Source organism: Pseudorca crassidens, chromosome 1, assembly GCF_039906515.1.
Source record: "Pseudorca crassidens isolate mPseCra1 chromosome 1, mPseCra1.hap1, whole genome shotgun sequence".
In the NCBI taxonomy this organism is placed as follows: domain Eukaryota; kingdom Metazoa; phylum Chordata; class Mammalia; order Artiodactyla; family Delphinidae; genus Pseudorca; species Pseudorca crassidens.
The window spans coordinates 63,505,523-63,526,484 of record NC_090296.1 but is presented as its reverse complement, the minus strand read 5'-3'; the positions used below and the strand labels follow the sequence as shown (position 1 = coordinate 63,526,484).

The following is a 20,962-nucleotide window of genomic DNA, read 5'->3' as shown; positions in this document are numbered from 1 at the left end:
CTTGGTATATATTGATTGCCATTAGATTAGTATGTACCACAACAGTGAATGAGGTAAAAAGATTAGAAAAAATGAGATTACTGAACTTGCAGCCATAAATATTCTACAATATGTCCAGTACTGGCAAAATATTATGAGCTTACTACTGGAAAGTTCAAAGTGAAATATGCTAAGTTATAAGCACTTCTGATTCCCTGTATATACACTGCAAAAGAAATAATAATACAAATAATTTGGAGATTTGAAATTTAAAAATCTGATGGTTCAACCATGAGGAATAGGAATCAGTTAATCTAGTCAAAGAAAACAAAGGCTCTATAAATGGTCTGGAGAGATAAGACTATAAAGAAAGTAACTTTTCATTTTCTTACGCCCTAATCCTCCAGACAAGTAATCAGGTTTTTTCCAGGTTCTTGGCTTAAGAAGCAGCTCAATGTTGCCTTACTGTCACATAATTAGAATGAATTTTTATCTGAACCCAATATGTTAGAAAAAGAAAGGAAACCTGTTTTCATTATTTAATTTGTTTAAAAAAGCAAAATAAATGTCATGTGTTCATGTGGTGTACAATATCAAAAAGGAAACCTATGCTGTCTCAAGGAAGATGTCCTTCATATATTCCAGGTACATATGAGAATGGAAGTAGTTTAGCAGGAGCCAAGAAGTAGAAAAGCATAAGGTAATGTAAAGAAACCATGAATAGCCAAGACTGGCTGGTATGGCCTGAGTTCTAGACTAAGGAGTCTGGTCAGGCACTGGGAAGTCACTAAGGAATAAAATAAAAATTTTACTTTAGAAAAATTATTCTCGTGGTGAATATTGTCTAGACGGTGAAGAGTTAGAAGATGAGAGAGTTGTTTAAACTCTCTCCGAAAGAAGTAATAAGGACATGAATCAAGAAGTTGGGAGTAGGAAAAGCAAAGAAGAGATAGAAGTGAGAAATATTAAGAAGAAAGAACTGACATAATGATAAACACTAAGGGCAAGGGAAAGGAAATGGTCAAGTGTGGGTGACACTGAAATGGTACTTCTAAATGTAATGGAGAAAATTAGGAGGAGGATGTTACTTGGGAAAGAACTGATGACCTGGAAACAGAAGTAAGGAGGCAGGGAAAAAATTGTAATAAGCAGCTACAAAATCATGACTGACAATTAAGAGATAGGAGTACATGGGCAGAAAAGAATGGGGTTGAGAAGATATGAGAGATATCCCAGTGAGAAGGAAAACTATGTTAGGGGAGAAGGCAGCAGAAAATGAGCCAGTGAAGACAAACTAGAAATAACTAGTTTAGCAGGAGCCAAGTAGAAAAATATTAGGTAATGTAAAAAAACCCTAAATAGCCAAGATTGGCTGGTATGGCCTGAGTTCTAGGCTAAAGAGTTTGGTCAGCCATTTGGAAGTCACTAAGGAATAAAATAAAAATTTTACTTTAGACAGTTTTACTTTAGAACAAAGTAATTTAACATGACTTTAGAAGCCAGGGGAGAAGAACATTTTAAAGAGAGAACAGACAACAGTACTGAACTTTTAGGGGATATAATACTCAGGAGTTTTTAGGGCAGAAACTATTCTGTATTATATTGTAATGAGTATACATGTCATTATACATTTGTTAAAACTCATACAATGTACAACACCAAGAGTGAATCTAATATAAACTTCAGTTAATAATAATATATCAATATTGGCTCATCAATTTTAACAAATGTACCATACTGATACGGGGTAACTATGTATAGGGGGAAAGAGGGTATGTAGGAATGCTCTGTATTTTGCAATTGATTATCTTGTAAATCTAAAACAGCTGTAATTTTTAAGTGCCTATTAGATTAATTGAATTTAATTAATTAGATAAATCAAGGAGGCTGAAGAGGATGGAGAAAACTTTAGACATGGTGGTCAGGATACTAACCTTCAAAAGGATAGTTTAAGTAGAACAGTAGAGGTCTGAAAACACATGGTGAGCAAGACAGCAAAAGAGGTATGATTTGTGCCCCCAATGACTTTGCTATCATCTAGTACCAAAGATAAATTATTATGGGGAAGAATTAGGATATGAGAACTCAGAGACTACTTAGAGGGTTTTAATTTTATAACTGTCTTGGAAAGAATATCTAAGAAATAATAATAATATTAATACAGTGTGATAAATACTATGACAGGAGAGTGTTATCGGGATCTCTGAAAGCCCATGGAAGGATATCCAAACATAGGGTGGAAGGAACTGGGGAGGAATGTAAAGGGTTAGCGGTAGCTTAGGGAAAGGCCTTTCAGAAAAAATGATGTTTAAGCTGAGACTAAAACAATGGACAGGATCTACACTCAGAAAAAATTTAGAGCATAAGACTATTTCATTGTTAAATAATAAAGAATAAAACTCAGACAGATAACATTCAATTCTAGAAGAAAAAGAAAAATATAAAGCTTATAAACAAGAAATAACAGTAATTAAAGAGTTAAAAAACAGAACATAATAGAATATGATAAATGAGAAACTGTTTCTCTGAAAAGATTAAGTAGATTATTTGCATCCAAAAAAAAAAGCCCACTGTAATGGTGGTGCATAATTCACTTACAAATATAGCTTAAAAGTTAAAAATCATTTTAAAAGAAACCATAATTACAATAATTTGTTATTTAATACATAATACAAAAAAGATGGAAATCGTAACACCAATAACCTAAAATGTGAGGGAAGAAGTAAAAGTATAAAGGTTCTGTATGCTGTATATAAAGCAAATACTAATAGAAAAGGAAATAAACAGCAATACAGTAATAGTTGGGGGTTTTAATATCCCACTCTCAATAATGTACAGATTATCCAGACAGAGACTGAAAAAGGAAACAGTGGATTTGAACAACACTATATACCTAACAGACATACACAGAACATTCTGTCCAACAGCAGCAGAATATACACTCTTTTCAAGTGCACATGGAACATTTTCTAGGATAGATAATGTGTTGGGATGCAAAACAAGTCTCAACAAATTCAAGAAGCTAGAAATTATATCAAGCATCTTTTCCAAACACAATGGAATTAAAGTAGAAATCAATAACAAGAAAAAAGCCAGAAAGTTCACAGACACATAGAAATTAAACGACACACTCCTGAACAACCAATGGATGAAAGAAGAAATCAAAAGGGAAATTTAAAACAGATCTTGAGACAAACAAAAATAGAAATACACACTGAAAGTGTGACGTATAGCAAGTTCCAAGAGGGAAGTTTGTAATGATAAACACGTACATTAAGAAAAAGAAAGATCTCAAATAAACAGCTTAACTTCATACCTAAAGGAACTAGAAAAAGTAGAATAAACTAATCCCAAGGTTAGCAGAAAAGGGGAAATAATAAAGATTAGAGCATAAATAAATAAAATAGAGAATAGGAAAATAGAAAATATGAAGCAAACCAACAGTTGGTTCTTTGAAAAGACAAACCAATTGAGAAATAAATGTTATTGGGAAAACTGGACATTCACATGCAAAAGAATTAAACTGGACCCTTGTCTTACACCACTCACAAAAATTAACTTGAAATGGATTAAAGACTTAAATCTAAGACCTGAAACCATAAAACTCTTAAAATGAAAATAAAGGGTAAGCTCCTGGACATTGGTCTTGTCTATGATTTTATGGATATAACACCCAAAGCTCAAGCAACAAAAGCAAAACAAAACCAAAAATAAACAAGTGGGATCACATCAAACTAAAAAGCTGCACAGCAAAAGAAAGGATAAACAAAATGAAAAGGTAACTGACAGAGTGGAAGAAAATATTTGCAAATTACATTTCTGATAATGTAAGAAACTCATACAACTCAACTGCAATAAAACACTTATAATACAATTAAAAAATGGGCAAAGGACATGAATAGACATTTTTCTAAAAATGATATTCAAATGGCCAAGAAGTACATGAAAAAGTACTTAACATCACTAGTCATCAGGAAAATGGAAATGAAAAACCACACTGCAATATCACCTCACACCCAGTAGAATGGCTATTATCAAAAAGACAAGCGATAAGTGTTGGAGGGGATGTGGAGAAAAGGTAACCCTCGTGCACTGTTGGTGGGAATGTAAACTGGTGCAGTCAACTCTGTAAAAAGTATAGAGGGTCCTCAAAAAATTAAAAATAGAACTACCACGTGATCTGGTAATCTCACTTCTGGGAATAAATCCAAAGGAAATGAAAATACTAACTGGAAAAGATATCTGCACCCCTGTGTTCACAGAAGCATTATTTACAATAGCCAAGGTATGGAAACAATCTAAGTGTCCACCGATGCATGAATGGATTAAGAAAATGTGGTATTTACAATGGGATTCAACCATAAAAAAGAAGGAAATCCTGGCATTTGTGACAACATGGTTGAATCCTGAGGGCATTATGCTAAGAGAAATAAGTCAGACAGAGAAAGACAAATATTGCATGTTCTCACTTATATGTGAAATCTAAAAAATCTAGATTCACAGAAACTGAGATCAGATTGGGTGGAGGATGGGTAAAGGGGGTCAAAGGGTACAAATTTCCAGCTATAGGATGAAAAAGTTTGGGGGTGTAATGTACATTACAGTTACTATAGTTAACAATACTGTATTGTATATTTGAAAGTTGCTATGAATGGATTTTTACAGTTCTCACAACAAAAACTGTAACTAAGTGAAGTGATGATGTAGTAACTAACACTGTGGTAATCATTTTGCAATATATAAAAATCATTATGTTTAAACCTTAAACTTACACGATGTTATATGTCAATTATATCTCAAAACAGCTAGAGGTCAAAAAAAAATGTTGAAGGGATGATATGGGAATACAGAAATTAATTATATATATAAAAAAAAGAAAAAGAAAAGCCCTACAAAACTGAGAAAAGGAATGCAGTAGAGAATTATGACACCATGTATGAATCTCTACTAAGTATCTTTTGAAATCTCAGTGAAATTGAGTTTTGTAAAAAAAAAAAAAGCCCTGAAATTGACCTAAGAGGTAAAAGAAAAACTGAAAAGACTAATAATGATGAAACAAATGGAAATAATTCGAAATTCTACTAATTCTTCCAAATTTTCAAATAGATAATATTCATTTTATGAATCTGGCTGTAATGTTAATTTTGAAAACATTAGAACAGGCAAAAAATTAACTATAAAATATTCTAATAGATGAACCATGCCCTAATTAAAAATGAAATTCTAATAAATTTAACCCAACAGGAAGTCAAAGGATCCAGTAAAGTTTATCCCAAGAATGCAAGAATTATTTAATATTAGCAGTCTAGTTAATATACATCAACTAGTTAAGAAAGCAAAAGCTGAATATAAAAATATATAAAAAGCTGAAGAGATGCTGAAAAGGATTCTGATAACATTTAACTACCTTTCTTTATGAAATCTGCTAGAAAACAGGCTACCTTCTCAGAATGATAAAAATGATCTATTTCAAACGTAACAACCAATATTTTACTTAAGTATGAAACAGAAGAGTCATTTCCATTAAAAGCAGAAAAGACAAGGATGACCACTCTTCCTATAACTATTTAACACTGTAGTGCCGGTTTTAGTCAGTACAATCAGACATGATGATATAAGAAAATAATGGCATAACTTTTCGAAAGGAGATGACTTGCAGAAAACGATTATATAACTAAGCGAATCCTAAGAGTGAGACAACTATAAAATGTTTAAAATCAACAAGAGAGGAACTTCCCTGGTGGCGCAGTGGTTAAGAATCTGCCTGCCACAGATCAGCTCAGTGCTTTGTGACCATGTAGAGGGGTGTGATAGGGAGGATGTGAGGGAGACGCAAGAGGGAGGAGATATGGGGACATATGTATACGTATAGTGATGCACTCTGTTATAAAGGAGAGACTAACACACCATTGTAATTATACTCCAATAAAGATGTTTAAAAAAAGGGGGGGAATAAGAAAAAAGAAAAAAAAAGAGAAATAAGACTTAAAATAAAATTGAAATAATAAAATTAGTATATTTAATCAAAAATAAAGAATCTGCCTGTCAATGCAGGGGACACGGGTTCGAGCTTTGGTCCATGCCATGGAGCAACTAAGCCCATGCGCCACAACTACTGAAGCCTGTGCACCTAGAGCCCGTGCTCCGCAACAAGAGAAGCCACCGCAATGAGAAGCCCGTGCACCGAAAGGAAGACTAGCCCAACTCTCCACAACTAGAGAAAGCCTGCACACAGCAACAAAGACCCAATGCAGCCAAAAATAAATAAATAAATTTATTTAAAAAAAAAACAAATGAGAGAATTCATTAAAGTACCTGGATACAAAATATAATGGGGGGAAGATTCTACTCAGAATAGCAACACAAAAGTAAAACACCCCTAAAGGTAATGTCTGGGTATCAGAATAAATAAAAAACACTCCATGATTGTGAATGGGAAGAATGATGATAATAAATGTGTTTATTCTTCCCATAGGAAAGTTTTATTGCAAATCAAATCAAAATAGCAATGGGATTTCTTTTTCTGGAAAACAACAGCATAATTCTAATCAATAACGTGTTTCTGGAAGACAAAACAGGCGAGAACATCTAAGAAAAGAAGAATGTGTGTGGGTGGGGTGAGGAAGAAGACTGAGCCTATCAGATACTAAATTATTAAGCTACAATAAATTAAACAGTAACATCTCCACAAAATTGATAGACCAATCAATAGAAATGAACAGATAGCTTTGAAACAGCTTAATATTTGATAAAAACAATATCAAATCAATGGGAAAGATATGGATTATTTAACAAATTATAGAAATAGACTATTTTCCAGCATTCAAGGTGGTTCCATTTCTCATTCCATAAATCAAAATGCATTCCAGAAGGAATAAATATAAAATAATTACCACTCTAGCCAAATACTTAAAAATCTAGAAGGAAATGTAACAATGTTTAATTGATTTCAAGATAGAACTCTCTAAGCACAGCAAACAATTGAAGAAATTAAAAACAAAAAGATTGAGAGATATAATTACTACATAAAAATGGGTTGTTAAACAACTTGTAGTTGTTGAAAACTGAAGACCAAACGACAAACTAGGAGAACTCCCACAATAAATACAAAAGTTAATCCTTAACGCATATACATACGTAAAAGAGCTCTTACAATTAAGAAAAATTCCTAAATAGAAAAACAGAAAAAGGACACTAAGAGAGAATTTAGAAATTTTTTACAAATATATGAAAAATATTAACTTCACTAGTAATTAAAAACTATAAATTAACAAGATACCATGATTCGCCCCTCAAATTATAAAGGATAAGAAAATGTCATCAATATCTTTTGCTGGACAGGCTGAAGTTATACAACATTGGTAGGATTAGAAATGAGTACTTAATGGAAAGCAATTTTATATATGGCCTGAAAAAAGTCCTTATGCTTTGACCTAATAATTCTATTTCTAGGAATCTATTCTAGGGCAAGAAATTAAAAACAACTCAAATGTCCAAAAATCATAGAACTTGGTGCCATAGAATTTTTTTTGAAGAATATCAAAATGGCTGAGAAAATGCTAATATAGAGTTTTTTAAAAGACATAACTTACTATACATTACTATGATTCCAGTTTTGTAAAACAAACAAAAATCATACATATGTCTATCAAAAAGACTGAAAATATATAAAGAAATGCTAACAAGTCTTATGAATAACAATAGTTTTATTTTTGTTTTATATTTTCTATAATCAAAGAAATTATACATTATTTAAAAAAATTATTCTGAGAAAAGCTAAAAACAACAAAAACCAGTTAGGAATGACAGGAAATGAATAAAAAATTATATTTTTCTATAAATTTGGTAGTAAAAGGCATGAAAGGGATGTACTATAGCTTGAAAGGATAGTAACTGAGGAAAGTTTTGTTTTGTTTTGTTTTAAAGGCAGATAACAAACATGCTTATGGTAAGAGAAGTAAGTAGAAATACAAGATAAAGAAGGGATAACTTTTTGAAGATCCTACACCAGGCTGAGAAAGTAGGAAGCAGAAGTATATAAAGAAAAAAAGCTTTTCTGATGCGGAAAGTGAGCAAGAGAAGATGGCTCAATACAGAAAATTTTAAAAGACGAAGATGTAAGGCCTATTTGTTTTGATGTGGGAAAGGTCTGAATCATCTTCACTTTGCATTCCTGTAGAATAGTGATGGCAGGGTGAATGGCTTGTTACAAACTAGTTTCCCAATTGTCAGAATCACTGGATTTAATTAATGAACATATGTGACTAACCTGTGTTAAAATGTGAATGTGTGGAGGAAGAAGAAAGGTTAAGAAATACTGTTCTAGCAGATTGTCTTTTCACATAGGTCAAACCTTTGAAGTGAATTCTTACGAGGTTAGAGTAGAGATGACCTTTTGACTATAATGCTAGGCTTGAGGAACAAAGAAGTGGTTTATAACAATTACTCTGAGAAGTAAAGTAAAAGTGAACAAGGGATAAAAAATCTGCCAAACAGCAGAGATGGCATTGTTGAAGTAAAGGTGCATGAATATACAGTAACTCTCTATATCACACTGGTTTGATAATTTTCTCTAGTAATATACTGCTGCCCAGGAGTAGAGAAAGCAGTCGTTAGGAATGATTCTAATTAGAGAACTGGTTATGGAAATATATATATACACACACACATATATATGTGTGTATATATATACTTAAGCAGAAGAACAGTTTTGAGGGTGCAAGATAAGGCATTTTAAAAATGGTTGACAATATGTGAGTTTGCTGAACAGAAAGGTAAGTGGAATCAGAGCTGGGTGGACAAACTGACTGTGGGAACAGGAAAAGCAAAAAACTGAAGACAAAAGTATAAAACACCAGTCAAGTGTTTATTATTTATAAACAATCCAAAGATACCAAACATTTAAATGCAGCTGTACGTTTTTCTAAAAATGGTATTTCTAAGGTATATATAAATGAAAAACAGTTTCTGCTCAGAAAGTTATAATTCAACAATACAGTATTATTCACACACAAACAGAGAAATAGCTGACAGGTGACAGAGATAAACCTGAAAATTTCCCAACAACTTACCACTGTCTTGAGTCCAAGTTCCTAAGTTCTCTAAGTAGTTTTTCATTTTTCTTCAAGAGATGAAAGCTCCTCCTAAATAGAGAGATTTATAAACATTTTCATCACGTTTGCAGTGAACGACATGACAGTTCTGGAAATACTTTCCAGTCTACTCATGCAACTCTTATACTTTTCTTGCCTTTTCATACTTCTAACACAAAGGAGAACAGACCCTAAAAAAAATGTAAAGAATATATGTCATTATTTCTACCCAGGCCCTCATACATTTCTGCTAGTGGATCATAATCTACTGGCCACTTAAATGTTTCCTTGCAGATGCTGTGAGTTTCCCAAACTCATATTCAGGAAAATGGATAAAAATACTTATAGGTTCCTTCTCAAGAGTTTCATAAAAATATGTGAGAAAGTTGTTCCTCACGAGAAATAAAATATTCACAAAATCTAAATCATTACCAAATAAGGATGTGTAATCCAGATGGAATTTGTTTTTTTTTCTTGTTTTACATTATATGTATTTTTCTACACTACAAAGCAGTGTGTAAATTTTACCAAATACATTGTAATCCAGATGGAATTTGTTTTTTTTTCTTGTTTTACATTATATGTATTTTTCTACACTACAAAGCAGTGTGTAAATTTTACCAAATACATTACATAGGTGCTAAATTATGTACAAATTATATTCATGAAATCAATGCTTGCTGTGGTAAAATATAGCTTCCCATCTTTAATTTTTCTCAAGAGACAACGTATGGACCATTCTACAGCAAAAGAGAGTAGAATAAATTTATATTAGTGGCAATTACCTGTATGTGGACATACCATAAGGCAAATTGTTTTCCTGATATAACATGGCTTTCCCATAAGGCAGAGGATACGCCCTTCTAATAAATGGAAGGGTTTAAACCAAGTAAGATTATAAACACTAGGTAAGCAAGTAGAATTCCAATTCATTGCTTCACATGCATTTGAATTACTTTAAGATTTATGCATCCAGTGATATCTGAGCTCCCCTTCTACTACAAACTGAACAAAAACAATACATTCAATAATGCTTCTTCTTCCACTTCCCTACAGCTTTTAGTATCATAGAAATTTTAAAAATCAATTTTAAAGATAAATTTTAAAATATTTTTAATATTTAAAAATATTAATAATGCTTTACACTAGTGTACAATTTTAGTATTTTATGTACATTATCTAATTTAATTCTTACCATCATGTGAGGTAGGAGTTATTTCCTCAATTTGCAGACTGTAACCCGAGGCTCAAAGTTTAAGTGACTCTAACCTGGATCTTTTGCTTTAAGTCTCATGCCCTTTCATTTAACTCCTACTTAACTTACTTCAAAACTGTGTGTGTACTGCAAGTTTTCAATGAGGTTTTGCAATATGCATAAGAGAAAACAAAATTTAAAAAAATGAAATCCAGATTCTTTTCTTGATTTGATGCTAAATCCTGAGTTAATTTCTCTGATACAAACAAGAAATGATCATATCGCTGTTTGTCTAAAAAAAAAGTTAGGCTTATGTGCCATAATAAGAAATATACATTTGGGCTGTGTCCCCAGTTCCTGACACAGAGGTCCTAAAACCCTTGTAATTTCCTGAGTGCTGGAGGTAACAGGAGAGTCTTACACAGACCTCCTAAAACCTTTGGAATTTCCTGGGTAATAAGAGCATCTTTTGTTCTAATAAGGTGACTCTTGGTGGTGTCCCGGATAACTTCAGGATGGTGCCTCATCACCAGAAAGAGCAAGCCATGATTAGGATCTTGAAACTTTCAGCCCCACCTCTGGGGAGAGAGAGGAACTGGAGACTGAGTTAATAATCAATCATGCCTACATGATAAGACCTCTGTGAAAATCCCTAAATTATGGGATTTGGAGAGCTTCCAGGTTGGTGAACACATTCAGGGTGCTGGGAGGGTGGCACACTGCAACTCCATAGGGACAGAAATTTCCACACTTGGAATCCTTCCAGACTTTACCCTATGTCCCTCTTCACCTGGCTGTTCATCTGTATTCTTTAACTATCCTTTGTAATAAACTGATAAATGTAAGTAAATGTTTTACGAATCATTATAGTTAATTTTCATACCCAAGAAGGGGGTTGTAGGAACCTCTGATTTACAGCCAGTTGCCCAGAAGTATGGGTGACCCAGACCTGCAATTGATGTCTAAAGTGGGGGGCAGTCTTGTTGGTCTGAGCCCTTAACTTGCCTGTGCTAACTCCAGGTATTGTTGAAACTGCTTGGTGTGGAAAACTCACACATTTGGTGTTAGAAGTGTTATAAGAAAAAACAGTTTTTCCTATTAGCTTACATGAAGGTTGGAAAAAACAAGATTTTTTTCAATTGTATGAGCTATGAGTTCTAAGTCACATAGTTATACTAGTCATTATGAAAATGTTAAAGTTAATTTATTACATTAAGTTATCTTTTTATTCCCTTGAAACCTGATTATGACTCAGTAGACGCAAAAAAAAAAAAAAAAAAATCTGCCCACAGGTCAAAGAACTAATTGGTAGGTAAAATTTAGTGAGGGAAACAACAGAGACTAAAATGCTGATCATAAGATGAATAAGACTGATATTTTTTTAAAAAAGGAAAAATTTCTCCTTTATTCTTACCTTTTGTCCCAGGAATTCATTCCCAATATACTAAGAAGCAATCTGCAATAATAAAATGCTGACTGAGGTTTCTGAGGTGTTGGTTCATCTTGCTCCACAGCTTTCATGTTTAAGTCATTAAAGTGTTTCTCAACAAATTCTTTTTCCTCTGTATGCTGCTTAAGGATAGCGTTAATAACATCATTTTCCTGTTTTTCAGAAATGCACACAGGCTGTGGAGCAGGAATATTAAGTGAGACTCCAGTCCTCTGTAAGCATTCAGGACTAGTTACACCTAAATACTGCAAAAGCTCGTCAAGAACATCTTCTTCATCTCTTATTGTATCCCAAGTTGGTACAGTTTCTCTAAATCTTCTTCTAAACTGGAGGGAAACCCCATCTTTAACTGTTATATCTTCTAAGCATTCATGAGATGTAGAAGGCTCTTCTGGCTTCTCTTGGTGAGACAATGAAAGTATAAGAGATGTAGGTTCTGACAAACCACTTACAAGAGGTGGTCCATACAGGATGGCAGAATCCCATGAATATTTTCCAGAAAGATCACGTACTATAATCCTGACATTTGAATTGGCTGATGCAAGGCCAGCAGATAAACCTCCTCCAGGTATACTCTCTTCAGATCTGATCTGGATACAGGACACTAAGGTTGTATTGTTCAACACAAAGAACTGAATATTTGGACTCTCAAAGAGTTCAGGAGAAAGTTCAGTGCTTTCACTGTAATGATTGTCGTGATTTTCACACACCTGACTTGTTAACATAGCAGGACCACCACTCATTGGATAATGGCCCAAGTGATTTACCAGATGTGTAATAACAGTGCGGGCAGCTATAGAGATTAATCCTTGTTGCATTTGAGTTTTCACTAGAAATAAAAAATATAATAAGTGAGTGGGAATACTGCTGCTTCCTAGGAAGTCATATAAGAATGAAACATTAGACAACAAATGCGGATTCCATCACATTATCAAAATCACATTCAAATATTTGAGTAAATATTAATATTTTCAATTTAGAGTATGTACTACAAGAATGATAACGAAGAAGAAAACTGTTCTTTGATGAAGTTTTGTTCATTTTTATAAGAAAGCCCTCTTTGAAAATTTTGCTTATGGATTCATAATTTAAACTAAGGCTCTTAAATGTACATCATACCTTCAAAGAAGGTTCAAAAGTGTTATAAATCACTTGAAATCACTTAGCACCCAGATTAAAAAGTCAATGAAATCCAACTGTTAAGTTTCTTATATTATGAGGAGATTCAGAAACATAGTTTGCAGCATGCCTTAAACGGCATTTAATTACGGCTTTTATGGATGATGTAAAAGTGTCAGAAAAAAGTGATCTTTCACTAAACTTTAGGAGTCAGGATCAATTTAAATAGTGAGTCAGTGTAGCCAGCATATGCCAAGGAAACTTTATTTTAAAGGAAAAAATATTTTATGGCCTGCTTATTTTTCTAAGGCATTAAAGAGATCAGGAGCATATCTATATGAGTAACTTAAAAACAAACAAACATAGGAAATGGTAAAAAGAGAAAGCTCAAAGAATATAGTAGTAAGAGGCCTGAAGAGGCAAGGTGCCTAATGTCACGACCTGAAGGAGGAGAAAAAGGAGGGGAGGGTGGAAGGAAGACAAAGAATACGGAAAGAGAGTAAAGGGAGAAAGGAGGAAGTGCAGATAGACAATAACTTGTCCAAGCCCACTAGCCAAAGACTGCCAGTGTGATTCTATAGAGGGTTGATGTGGAAGCCACTTATGTAATGAGTGGTGTCAGGAAGTGGGGACAACTGGGTTAACTTGATACTTTTCATCTAGGAGGTGGGAGGAGAGTTGTCATTAGTAAAGACGTACTAATCATTCATGTTAGAAGAGGGCGTTCAGTTGTGTGTTTGTGTGTGTTGATAGTGTTCTTGTCTGTCTTATATACAAGGTTACAGAATAATCATGTCTCTGTATTGTTCTACCACAGTGATATTGTCTGAGCATTGTTATATTCTGAAAGTTAATCATTTGGGAATACTATGGCCTAGCTACCAGAATAAATATAGATTTGAAAATGTCCTGATGATCAAAGTATTACCTACATAAAATAAATTCCTTAATTTCGAGTGTACTTTGTGATGAATTTCAGTAACTATATAGAATTGTATAACCACCAACACAATCAATATATAGTAAAATTCTCACATCAAAGGAAGATAAATTTTATTTCATGTAAATTATACCTCAATAAACTCAACTTTAGAAAGTTTATAAGGGAACTAGGTTGTACACTGCTGATATGATTACTTAAAAAGAGGCAAGAAAGAAGAACAATGTTATATTTTCGAGGTTGTAGCCCTCAAGATTCAGAACCGACACCACTGGGTACAGGCAAAGAGTCAGCAACAAATCAGCTGCTATGCCATTAATACCAATAACATCTTCTCCATTATTCCAACTCTAAAAAAGAACAGTTTTCTGTGGACTTTGGTTGATTTTGAAATGTTACTGAGTGTCAAACTTTTAATCTTCCATAATCAAGTTTTATTTTACATACATGTATATATAAACATTTTCAGTTTACTTAAAAGGTTCCAATTACATTGAGCTGTTCTTTGATGATAGTATGGCTAGCTCTGAAAATGAGCTATTCAACACTAGATAACAACACTAAATGATTAACCTTAACTCAATCCTACATTTTCAAGACCTATTATGGTAAAGTAAAAAGATATGCCACTGAATGATGAGAAACAGAGGGGTGATTTGAATCTAGTGCCTGCTTTTGCTTCTCTAATTATAACTTAGATTTTAATGAGTGTTCACACTGTAAGAGGCCTTGCAGATAATCTAGCCAATACTTCTCATTTTGCACTTGAGGGTTCACAGAAATTCACTGATTACACTTAAAAAATAAATTAAGATTTCAGAAGTAGGTAGAAGCATTTTCTTTCCTAAGCTGCTTCTCCAAATTCAGGAGATATATATATATATATTTATATAAAGGGATAGAAACCTCTCAACTTGTTAATTTGGCAGTTAGGTTTATTTGGATTTATTTTTGAATCGTAAGCTACAGAACATACACATCTTTCTTCTATATATCTTAGATATAAAGAAACATATGAAATTCTCTAATGTAGAAATTCAAAATGAAATTCTAAAATAACCAGCCTTGTGAGAAAATGCAAAATGAAGATATCGATGCTTCTAAGGCTTTGTGTAACTAGCATTCATTTAAAAAAGTCTATTCAAGGTTGTCTTTTCATATTGTCAGATTAAACAAACCCTACAGCATTTGCAGCAAACCCGTAATTACTGATTATTATGGCATACAAAAGCAGCAAGACATAAAAAGCTGCTGCAATTCACTGCACTGTAATAGAACATGCAGAGGAAGTTAATTTTGGCAAATGCTTTAAATATGAGCTTTGCATAATATGTATAGGTGAAACTATAATTAAGACAGAATGAATTCTTTGGAGCCTCCTTTCACTCTGACCCTGCAAATGATGACTTTTTGCTAATAAGACTACTGCCATTTGACAAAAAGCCAACTTCACTACCTTGCTTTATTCTTTAGTAAATTTAATAATTACAGCTACTCCTGCCAATAATTCTCAAATCAGACTTGTTCAATCCAATACTGAGCTTATTAGGGACACTCTATGTTTAGAAATCTTTGGCCAAAAAAGTACTTGAAGATGATGAAGAATGCCTTAGACAAGGGCACAATGATTAGCCATTTCTGCCACATTAAAAAAAACCCACAGCATGTAGTCACTACAGACCACAGAATCACCTGCTGCTAGCTCACAGCTGTTCCTAAAAGGTTCTGCATTTATCTGGTCCTTAATACCTTTAAGAAAGTCCAAAGGGAACAACTTTAATACATTTAGAGAATAGCACCCTACAGAGTATTTGGTATCAATATAAAGCTCATCTGTTTAAAACCTTTACACCTTTCTGTCTTTTACAGTGACTGTTAATGGCACAGTAAATTTGCATGAAATACATTAAAACTTCCCTTTACATAAGTAAACTATTTATTTCACCGTTTAAGAAATACACTATCCTGCCCTGAATCAAACTTTATCATTTTACACCTTTAAAAATGCAAAAAGCAAAGAATATTTTCATATAACTTTGTCCTTAAGTAAAAAAAACACTGTATTGTACTATGCCAAATCTAAAGAAATAATTACATCACCAGTATCAATTATTGTCTGAATTATTTTTCCTATATTCCTATTTCACTTGTATATATGTGTTCTAGACAAATTATCAGCTATTTGTGATTAACCCAAAACCCTAGCCCTGTTTCCTTGATGTGTAACTTTATATCTTCACTTGCATTCTATGTCATCAATCCATTACCACCGCCACATCCTAAATGTTTTAATCATTTATAACTATTCTGCCTTTAAAAATCAAACTCTTCCTTGATAGTTTACTCTTTGACCACAACCTCCTAGTCTAGTGATTCCCCAATTTTGTTTTGTAGAGCCTGGGAGAGGGTTGTTGCAGATGAATGGGAGAGAAGTCAGCACAATCCCTGCTGCAGCTCTACTTTAAAAAGTTTTACAAAGTGGACTTCCTTGTGAAATTTATTTGAAGAGGTTCCACTGCTTAAAAACTCATTTAATAAACCACTGTCCTAACATACTGATATGCTCTGTGGTTCTCAACCTTGGCTGCATATTAATCACCTGCAAGGTTTTAAAAATCCCAGCAATCCCAGATCAATATATCAAAATCTCTATGGATGGGACCAGACATCAGTATTGTAATATGCAGCCAAGGCTGAGAATCACTGTTCTAATTTGTTATTAACAACCACATCTACTTTCTGCATCACCTCTACTTTCTTCCAGCTTATTACCCATTTCCTAGCATCAGTTCAATCCTTACCAACCCTAGAATCTATAACTAAACCATATATCAACATTCTGAAAGCCATTGTTCCCTTGTGTATCTGCCAGGTCCACCTTACTGAATGTTGACTGCTGCAACCAAAATTTTGCAGTTTCCATTTTCTACTGGGCCCTCAGTAACTTCTGTCAGTCCCCTTAATTTACTTCCACCTTCTTCTTTCTGGTCGCAGAGGAAGGGCTAATATTAACACCTAATCTTTCCAGCTCACCTCTCAGGAACTTCACTCTATTAATGATCCCCTTACTAACTTCCTTCTCAGCTTATCATTGAGTTTAACTGTCTTTAGAACTCCTTTAATCCTGAATAATCTTTTAACTTATCTATTGTTTTATCATTTTTCTTTGCTTTTTTAAAATAAAAAAGTCAAGCTTTTTAAAGAGCACTTTTGACAGATGGCTCTACTTCCTTAACTTCTGCTTGCTCTTCAACCCACAGCCATCCACTTCTGTCTCCTACTTTTCTGCTGAAACTAAAGTAGATATATTTGTCAGTCTTTTTGTACTTGATATCTTTATCATTTAATACCATTGGCCAGTCTTTAAAAAAATCTCTCTTCTCTTTGTTTCTGAGAAACTACTCTCTCCTGGTTTTCCTTCCTTTCCAACTTTTTCTTCTCAGAATACACACACCCATGTAAATACATATTCCTAACAAAGACCCCTCTGCTAAGACCTAGATCTGCATGTACAATCAATTGTACTAGATCTAGATCTCTTCATATGAATATCCAACAGGCACTCTGAGCTAAACCATTTCCAATATTGCCGTCCTAATTTTCCCTCCTAATCCTTTAAACTTTCTCATATTCTTAGTCTAGTTTAGGGAAAATATAACCAATTTAACCCTTTAGCAACTCTTGCTTGGCCTATTGCAACAGCATCATGATTGGTCTCTCTGATCCTGAGTTAACCACCCTAAAATCAATCTAACATACTAGAGATCAGCATACTTTTTCTGCAAGGGGACAGAGAGTAAATTATCTTCAGCTTTATGGGCCATGCTATCTCTGTCCCAACTACTCAACACTACTATTACTACACAAAAGCAGCCATAATGACACACAAATGAAGAGCATGCATGTGTCTCAATAAAACTTTCTTTATAGAAACAGGTGGCAGGCATGGGCCATAGTTTGCTGACGCCTATAAAATACTACTATCAAAGTGCTCTTAATACTAATTTTATCATGTATATCAGTGGGCCCCAACCTTTCTGGCACCAGGGACCAGTTTCGTGAAAGAACTTTCCCGTGGATGGGGGGTGGGGTGTGGAGGGATGGTTCAGGCGGTAATGGGAGCAATGGGGAGCGGCAGATGAAGCTTCACGTGCTTGCCCGCTGCTCACCTCCTGCTCTGCGGCCCAGTTCCTAACAGGCCGCAGACCAGTACCAGTCCGTGGCCTGGGGGTTGGGGACCCCTGATGTATATCACCTCCTTATAACCCTTCAGTAATTGCTGGGTTCCTCTGGGCTACCCCTGTATCTTGAATGTACTTTTGTTTTAATATGTACTCATATCATAAGATTACTTGTTTATATCTTTCCCTTTTATCAGAGAGTAAACTCTCTGAACGTAAAAACAATGTGGTTAAAAAACTTATCAGAATAACTCAGAAGTATAAAGGGAATGTCATCACATATAATCTTAGGAATTGTGTATCTGAAGTTGTTTCTTAAACTAAAAATGAACTTAGCTATAACGTACATGTCAAGGTAAACAATTACCAAGTAAGATATATTATCCTCCAGTATTTCTACCCAGGCCTCAAATCATACCTTGGGAGAACCCAAGCAACAATACTGTCCTGAAGAGAATTCATTTTACCTTCTGTTACTGGCTGGAGTTTAGAAGATCGTTCCGAATCAGGAGAGTGCAGAGGTTCAGGCTCTTTTAGGCTTTCCAAATGCATAAAAGGATCATAATCTACAGATGCCAAATCAGAGAGGCTTAATGGAAAATACCTTGGATTGCTAAAACACTGAGATCCATAAACACACCCATGTAATACCTGAAAATACAGGGGAAAAAACATACCAAGTTTTCCTTTTAAGTGAAAATAAATACATAAAGAAAAAGGAGAAAACAAGTCAACTGCTAATACAAGTACTTGACAAAAATTTTAAATATTTAAACACTTAGCTCTTCAATCAAGGTAAAATTTAATCTAAAAAAGAAGAATGAGCAAAATTTAACTAACGATTCTCATATTCAACAAAGACTTCTTTCAAAATTTTGCAATGAAACAACAGTGTCTTGTAAGAAGTACTTTTTAATTATCCCTAGTACCGTAAGATAAATCTATGTTCTTAGAAAACACCTAGCTCAGAGTTTCCCTGGTGGCGCAGTGGTTGAGAGTCCGCCTGCCGATGCAAGGGACACGGGTCAGTGCTCTGGTCCGGGAAGATCCCGCATGCCGTGGGGCGGGTGGGCCCATAAGCCATGGCCACTGAGCCTGCGCGTCCGGAGCCTGTGCTCCGCAACGGGAGAGGCCACAACAGTGAGAGGCCCGTGTATCGCAAAAAAAGTAAATAAAAAATAATAATAATAAAAAAAAGAATCTGCCTGCCAATGCAGGGGACACGGGTTCAACCCCTGGTCCGGGAAGATCCCACATGCCACGGAGCAACTAAGCCCGTGAGCCACAACTACTGAGCCTGCACTCTAGAGCCCGCAAGCGACAAATACTGAGCCCATGTGCCACAACTACTGAAGTCTGTGCGCCGAGAGCCCGTGCTCTGCAACAAGAGAAGCCACCACAATGAGAAGTCCACGCACCGCAGCTAAGAGTAGCCCCCGCTTGCCGTAACTAGAGAATGCCCAAGCACAGCAAGGAAGACCCAATGCACCCAAAAATAAATTTATTAAAAATAAATACCTAGCTATAAAACAATGAAAATGTAATACTAAGAAATGTTATTTCTTTAGGTTTTAAAAACCCTTGGTTACCAAATAAATAATAAAGCAAAGAAGTTTACCTTATAAATACAGTTGAGGACAGATTTTTCTATTTTATCATTTTCTGCTCCTGTTGCATGGACTGGTTGGAGCAGTGTCTTTAGAGGTAAGGCCATGATCCAGTCCAGAAGGCACAGAAGTAAGGATACCACCAACTGAAACAACAACAAAAAAGATCATTATTATTGTAAACTCATAAAATAAGAGTTAAAAATTTAACAGAAATTCACCAACTTATCTTTCGTTTTCCAAAATGTATTTCATGAACTATCAACTAAGTTCCACCATTAATATTTACCTAGACCTAAATGATTTTAAGATGTATATGAACATTACTGTGGGTTTCTCCCTTATATTTTAGGGCAAGCAAGCACAATGAAACCTTAAGCATAATAAAAACAGGAACATTAAAATTATTATTTTTTTTAATTAATTAATTAATTTTTGGCTGTGTTGGGTCTTCATTGCTGCACACAGGCTTTCTCTAGTTGCGGCGAGTGGGGGCTACTCTTCGTTGTGGTACGTGGGCTTCTCATTGCAGTGGCTTCTCTTGTTGTGGAACACGGGCTCTAGGTGCGTGGGCTTCAGTAGTTGTGACTCGCGGGCTCTAGAGCACAGGCTCAGTAGTTGTGGCACATGAGCTTAGTTGCTCCATGGCACGTGGGATCTTCCCAGACCAGTGATTGAACCCGTGTCCCCTGCATTGGTAGGCGGATTCTTAACCACTGCATCACCAGGAAAGTCCCCAAATTATTTTTAAACAAACATAAAAACACTGAGCTTAAAAGACAACAGACATCAATTAGCTATTCTTACGTAATGCACAAGAAATGGAACACAAATGAAAGGTTTTAGTTCATATGTATTATAATCATTTCCACATTTCTTTTCTAATTTAACACCTCACTGAGCAACCTGCCAGAAAGACTATCTTAACCACTTTCTGATACTCTTACTGATTACATTAAATGAATTTTTCTACTGGACACGTTTAAACTGATGGATGTTATAAACAAAACACTGTTACCTAAAATGTAGAGTAAAACAGCAGTATCTACGTGGTCCATTTTATTGAATAAAGAATCACAATTAGTACCATAAAAGTGTCAATCAAGTAGCAATAAGAGATACACTGATCTTTAGAATCAAAGACCAACTCTCCAACTCAAAGAGTAATGCTGGCCTAAATCTCACAACACACCCTCCAGAAGAACAATAAAGAACAAAAAGAACCAATAAAATATCACAAAACCCACATCCTCAGTATAACCAGAAAACAGAACATTCAAAATTCAATTATCTGTGAGTAGAAAATACACACAGCAAATCCAACAAGCTTTTACCCATTCTCCCACTGCAAGCTCTCATGAAGAGTGAGGGTAGTTTGGGTAAGCTGTAAAAGAGAGAA

The 20,962-nt window shown here is 34.6% G+C and overlaps 1 protein-coding gene across 8 annotated transcripts in view; it reads right to left on the bottom strand.

Moving 5' to 3' along the window:
- Window positions 1-20,962, bottom strand: part of RALGAPA1 (Ral GTPase activating protein catalytic subunit alpha 1) — a 221,005-nt gene that overhangs the window by 54,987 nt on the left and 145,056 nt on the right. For all 8 annotated transcript variants that reach the window (XR_010943440.1, XM_067737483.1, XM_067737461.1 and 5 more), the window contains 4 exons: window positions 19,575-19,709; window positions 18,424-18,607; window positions 11,681-12,545; window positions 9,051-9,122 (listed from right to left, as the gene is read on the bottom strand). Coding sequence is in view for 7 of the 8 variants with exons in the window: in XM_067737483.1 (XP_067593584.1) it covers window positions 9,051-9,122; window positions 11,681-12,545; window positions 18,424-18,607; window positions 19,575-19,709 (1,256 nt within the window). In the remaining variant the exon portion in view is untranslated. The remainder of the gene's footprint in view (window positions 1-9,050; window positions 9,123-11,680; window positions 12,546-18,423; window positions 18,608-19,574; window positions 19,710-20,962) is intronic.